General features: G+C 48.4%; 2 protein-coding genes across 2 annotated transcripts in view; both read left to right on the top strand.

The window, feature by feature from the left end:
- Positions 1-5,989: 5,989 nt before the first annotated feature.
- Mrps6 (mitochondrial ribosomal protein S6) overlaps positions 5,990-6,357 on the top strand; it is a 71,230-nt gene continuing 70,862 nt past the window's right edge. The window contains exon 1 of the mRNA XM_023705547.1: positions 5,990-6,213. Coding sequence (XP_023561315.1) covers positions 6,169-6,213 — 45 coding nt within the window. The 5' untranslated portion in view covers positions 5,990-6,168. The remainder of the gene's footprint in view (positions 6,214-6,357) is intronic.
- The window catches only part of Slc5a3 (solute carrier family 5 member 3), a 33,386-nt gene continuing 33,166 nt past the window's right edge, over positions 6,138-6,357 (top strand). Inside the window, exon 1 of the mRNA XM_023705546.1 lies at positions 6,138-6,213. The gene's annotated coding sequence lies outside the window, so the exon portion shown is untranslated. The remainder of the gene's footprint in view (positions 6,214-6,357) is intronic.

Here is a 6,357-nt window from a genome sequence, read left to right as displayed (position 1 = left end):
GGCTAGCAAGTCTTGGTCACTAAGAAATGAGAAGTGAGGGATTTAGGCACTGGGCCTAGAGGGCTCAAGACCCACCATGTCCCTGCCCCCACCCCAGTCACCTTGTCCTCACCTTGAAGAATAGAAAGATACCCTAGAGGAAAGGTAGAGTGATCCTCAGATAGGAAAAAGAGGTGTCCCTCTCTTTTCTAGGCCACTGCTGCTCAGACACGTTTGTCACAGGACTGAGACAGGGCCCAGGGAGCTGAGTGCCAGGGATGCCTACACTAAGGGCGTTGGGCCTGTAACCTGCACTTGCACATGAAAAGTCCACCTGAGGTTGGACCAGCCCAGCCTGGCCTTGCTCAGCACCAGAAGCACTGGAAAAGTCACTGCCCCCATAATCCGGAGGGTCCCGAGCTTGTTCACCTGCAGCCTGGTCACCAGTAGGATGTAAGGTGCCATTCTGTGAACTCACACAAACTATTTTATTCCGCATAGGAACACATAATAACACACATGCAAGTAGAGTTAGGTAAAAAACTACATGGAGGCTTACAGAGTAGAAAATAAGAAGCAAGGGCAAACCCATATAGCCCAAAGGGTATGCAGAGGGGTGTGTAGGGTTTGGAAGTGAATGTGGGTTCATGGGTAAAACAGTTAAAAACAAAGTAAGTTTGCAATGCTGTGACTTCAGGTGGGCCCTGCCCTGGAAAACACACACCCACATAGATGTAAATGCCAGACAGAGAAATGGGCTTTACAGCACAGATCCTGGGAGCATTCGGCTCCAGTCTATGTGAGGGGAAGTTCAGGAGGCTAAGTGTGCTTTGTTCCAAATGGAGACCCCCTTTAATCAGAGGGAAGATGACTGACAGGTAAGAAGAAAGATTGACAGCTTAAAATATGACTTGGTCTACTTTGGGATCATTTTCTTCATTCACTGAACACATTCTAATTTCTGCACTTTTTGAGGGGTGTATTGAGAGACACCAGGCTATAAGAGCTAAATGATGCACATTTATTTGATCTCTTCCTAAGGATATTTAGAACTGAACTTTTAGACTGCGGGAAGATCATGTTCCCTGTGGATTAATCCATTAGGAATAGCACAGCCAGCATCCTAGCAAAGAGCACACAGGAGAAAGAATCTAGTAAACACAGGTGTGTGTGCGTGCGTGTGTGTGCGTGTGTGTGTGTGTGTGTGTGTGTGTGTGTGTGTGTGTGTGTGTTGCCAGAACAGGGACAGATGGCTTGGGATAAATAATTGACTTTGTTTTCTTATCAGATTTCTTATCTGCAGACAGGGAGATCACTCATTTTATTCACTTTCCACTGCCCATCTGCAGTTAAGGTAGGCTGGAATCCTGGCAGGAAAGTTCTTCAGACCCTAGCAAAAAAAACATGATTGCCAGGAATTCAGGCTATGTGTCAGTCCTCCCTTAAATCTTTGCTGTTGGGATATTTCTTTGCTTTAGACAACAGCCACTTTAGGCAGAGGAAGGGAAAAGGAGCCAGTAAAGAGGACTAACAAGTGTAGGAGACATGACCAGGACCTCATCTGGGTCCAAGAAGCCAATATTTATAATCCCAAAGTTACGTTATTAGAATCCCATCAAGTTGATTCCAATCTATGATTGGAATCTATTGATTACAATGCAACCCCCGGCAAAAATAAAGACACTAAATTATATTTTCAATCATCGGGGAGTCAAGGGGCTCTAAGTCCAGCCATGAAGATGGTTTTCAGGAATCAAGAGAGCGACCCAGGGCCTCACCTGGTTTTTATTCAGTGGGAGAGTGGCTTGAGGAGGATTGACTGAGATTGTGGGAGGAAGGTGATTATTGTGAGCTGAGCTAGGTGGGTGGCCTACATTTACCTAAGGCCAATTGATAAACAGAAGTCCTAGCCAGCTCTGTACATAGAAAATAGGGTCAGGCTCAGTCAAAATAGAGATAGTCGCTCTTCTTTCAAGGAGAGCTGCTCAGGTGTCCTCCACAAACAAGGAAAGAGAAACTCTAGCATGCAGGGTCCTAGACAACAAAGAAAAGATCAAGACTGCAGAAGGGGGCTGGTGAGATAGCACCGCAGACTAAAGCACTTGCTTAGGCAAAGTGTGGGGATCTCAATTTGCATCTAGCACCACATGCTGTGCCAGCCCGGCCCCCAGTGTGGGCTGAGCCTGCCAGAGTCGGGGTGGTGGCACATGCCTGTAATCCCAGCAATGGGGAGGCTAAACGCAGGAGGATCATCACAAGTCTGAGTGGTGTAGTGAGACCCTGTAACAACCAAATACATTAAAAAAATAAAAAATAAAAAAGACTGCAGAAGGGGTATTTGTCTGACACTCAAACTGAAGGAAGGAAAGGTTTATTTAGCTCATAGTTACTGGAGATTTCAGTCCATACTCAGCTGGCTCCAAGGCAGAGTGGCACATGGCGGAAAGAAAACTTTCATGGAGGTGGCAAAGAGCAGAGAGCAAAGGGAGTGGTGACAACAATGGATGGCCACAGAGAGCAAGTCTGTCTCTCTGTCTCTTTTATGTTACATTCAGGTTATCCACCCCAGCCTGGGTGTAGCACTCACACCATAATCCTAGTACTACTCAGACCCATAATCCCAGCCTTGGATCACAAATTAATCACAAACTCTAGAACTTCACCTCAATGACTGCATAAGGCTTTGGGGGGAAAAATACACACAAACCATAACAGGACTGAGTAGGAAACAGCTTCGGCGATGGTGTGGGGGAGCACTAACCACGAGTGCTGGAGGAGACACTGTTGAGAAAATGTGCCTAAGAAGGCCAAGTTGAGACTGGAATAGGATTAAGAGACTTGTGTATGACTGAGGGCAAGAGGAAAAAGCCTGGGTTTAGGGTTAGGGCCAGGGAGGATCAAGCATAGGCATTCTCAAAGGGGAAGACTATAGTCACACGTGACGTGTGCAGTGGAAAGTAAAGTGTGAATAATAGTTTGTAGATTGACTGATGGTGGCTTAGTTTACACTGGCTGGTAAACATTGGGATGTCCTGTGGTATGGGGTCACTGTGCAGATCTGGAGTTCTGCATGATGTGGGGCAAGTTCCTGAAGATCTATGAGGCCTCAGGTTCCTGGTGTGTAAAATTAGAGGAATGCTAATGCTAATGCTAATGCTTTGTCAATACATGCAAAACACCTACAATGATTCCTGGCTCATTATGCATATTCAAAATGTTAGATTTGGTCATAAAAAATAACAGCTACATTCTAGAATTAATGATGGAGTGCTCAAGGTCAAGTCTCATCATACAGAAATAGGAACTAAGGAGGCACAAGTGATTAAATTGACCAGGGCATACATATTCCCAGTTTTGTTTTTTTTTTAAATACATGTGGATTCTAACTTCTGTTATTCTTCTTTCCTATCCCCCCACCATGAATAACTTATTTAAAAATTAACCAAAACTTCTGATTAATCAAATCTTGAACACCTACCATAGTGTTTGGAGACCCTAACAAGTACTCATTTTTAAAACATACTGCAATGCTTTATACTTCTCTATGCTATACAGTCTAAGTTTGTAGTTTCAATGGCAAGATATTACTTTATCAGCAGCATGCTTCATTATTTTTAAGAAAAAAAATATTTTTTTTGAGGGGGAGGATTGAACTCAGGACCTTATACTTGTCAGGTCAGGTGCTTATGCCTCTGAGCTATTTCCCTGGACCCCCCAAAATTCTTATAATGAAGCCACCATTTAAATATTTTTTAAAAAGACACTAGCAACTATTTATTTATTTATTTCTTTATTTATTTTGCGGAACCAGGGATTGAACTCAGGCCCTTGCACTTGCCAGGGAAGCACTTACTCCACTGAGCCATCTCCCCAGCCCCCAACAATTTATTTTTTAAAAAAGGCTGACGGCAAAAAATCAGGGTAGCTGTCTTCTTTCTCCCTTCAAGAAATGGTATGAGTCTGTGAGTGGCCAGCAGCTTGGGAGGGCTCTGAGTGCTGCATTCCAGTGAGGCTTTACGCAATCAGGCTAATTCCCGTATACCACTTATTAAGGTAGAGGAAGGGGTAGAGGAAGCAGGCAGATCTTCACTCTTCCCTGGGCATTAGGAGAAACTGTGGAACTTCCAAGAGAAATGTTCCAAGCTGAAGTCTGGAGCCTTGGTCTCCGGTTTGGCATACAAACGCTGAGTTCTCATTTTCTTATTCCCAAATGGGCCATGTAATTGACGACAGGAAGGACAGTTGAAATGGGGACCATCCTGGAAAAATATGTCACTTACTTCTTTAGAGTAGGCTATTGATTTAGATTCACTACCAGTGTGGCTTCTCTCTGGAAGAACATGTGTTGAAGAACATGTGTTGTTACTAAGTCTACAAACAGAAAATATTAAGACCCAGATAATCACAGAAAAGCTTATTTTCTAATTATTCTCTTCATCTTTTGAGCAGTACTGAGATATGACTTACAATTCAGGTAGGCTCTGTGGTCAAGGTGACAAAAGTATCCTCCATTTGTGGTTTACCAGTAATACATAGTTAATCGACTCAGTTACACAAGTACCTTTGTCTAGGTCACAATGGTGGTAAACCCATGGCATATTATTTTGTTTTGAGGACAAAAAATATTAATGTGGCTTAAAAAATAGAAATCTGAGAATTCAGATTAAAGTGTTATAATTTTTTGGTAAGTGGGGTTAGATTGTAGTTTGGCTTTTGGTCTCCACAAGATTCACCATCACTGGTCTGGGAACTCCCTAAGTGTAGCGTGGTGCCTGAGTAAGGACACAACCTTCAGACAGTCTGGGTGAAAATTTTGTTTCTACTGTAGGTGTGTGATCTTGGACTACTTACATTATCTGTGTGTCTATATTTCCTAGTACCTAAAATGGGGTTAATAGTACTTGTTTCACAGGGCTGTTAGGAAAATTTTATGAGATGTACAGAATAGCCTTCGCAAGGTGTCTGACACTGAGTAAGTGCTCAATAAAATTTACGTTATTATTAAAGCACTTCAAGGTTGACAAATATTTCGTTTACACTTTTTTAGTGGGACAAGGAAGAGGCAGAAGTGGCAATTCCACTCAATCTTAAAAAGGGGAGGAGGTAGAGAAAATTGCCTAGAACACAACCAGTGGCTCCCAGTAGAGGTGAGCCCCAAGGGCTCCTCATTCCCTACCCTGGGACATGCTCTCAATCCAAGGCGGTAGCTAAAGTGCCTATTCTATTCCTCCTTAGGCGCTGGGGAAACAGTTAAAGAATATTAGCTAGAATCAAAGTATTAGCCTTCTCTTGGCAACAACACATGGGGCAGGCCAGCGCACACAACGGATGCCCGAGTCGCCCCCACCCGGTCTGCGCCAGGTTTTTCGCGGTTTATGTGCATCCTCACTTTCCGCAAAAGCTGCTCTCCCAAGGTCACGCAGCAGCCTCGGTATGGGGCTGGACCTGCAATCGCGCGCCCCAGGCAGCGCAGGGCCAGCGATCCCAGACCAACCAGGGCCCTCCGATGGCGGCGGGCAGCGCGCGGGAAGCAAGGGGCAGTCCCGCCAACTCCGAGCTAGGATGCTCCGGAAGTCCCGCAGGGAGCCGGGGGAGCCCAGACTACGAGTAACGACCCGCTTGTCCCCAGGAAGGTCCCCGGCTGAGGGGAGTCGCGGGCCAGGGGCGCGCGCAGCACAGACGAGACCGCAGCGCAGAGCAGCGCACGCGCACACGCTCGCTCGCCGCCTAGGAAACGGCAGGCATGGAAAGTTCCAGCCGGTTCGAGAGCCATAGGTAGAAGGCGCGGCGCGGGGGCGGGGCTGCGGGGGGCGGGGCTGCCGAAGGAGCGCGGCCTCCGTGAGCCTCTGGGGGGCGGGGCTGCGTTGCAGCTGCCGGCGGGGCGAGGGTCCCGGCGGGGTCTGCGCTTGGGGAGCCGGAGCGCGGTGGGCTGCGGCGCGCGGGCCGCGCGGAAGGGGGCGGGGCGCCGGCCTGCCGAGGGGGCGGGGCGCGCTGAGGGGGCGTGGCGCGTCGTGTGCGCAGCTGCCGAGCCTTAAATCCCGGGCTCGCGCGGCTGGAGAGTGCTTTCGCCGCCCGGGAGCCTTTCGGCCCAGTCGTTCGCACGTTCCCTCTCGGTGCCCGCCCGGTCCCCGCCCCTCCGCGTCCCGGCACTACGCTCAGTTCGGAGCCCGGCGCGCCGAGCATTCGGACATGCCCCGCTACGAGCTGGCTTTGATTCTGAAAGCCATGCAGCGGGTGAGTGACCTTCCCTCAGAGCCCGTCTTCCCGCGCGGTGTCCCCGCCGCCTCTAGGCCCCCGTTCTCCGCGTGCCCGGGCGCGGCCCGGAGGCGGCCAGGCCCGCGGGTAGGTGGGCGGGCGAGCGGGTGGAGGGGGCGCGCG

Source organism: Octodon degus, unplaced genomic scaffold (assembly GCF_000260255.1).
Source record: "Octodon degus isolate 3935 unplaced genomic scaffold, OctDeg1.0 scaffold00225, whole genome shotgun sequence".
Taxonomy (NCBI): Eukaryota; Metazoa; Chordata; class Mammalia; order Rodentia; family Octodontidae; genus Octodon; species Octodon degus.
This window is presented reverse-complemented; position numbering and strand designations above follow the sequence as displayed.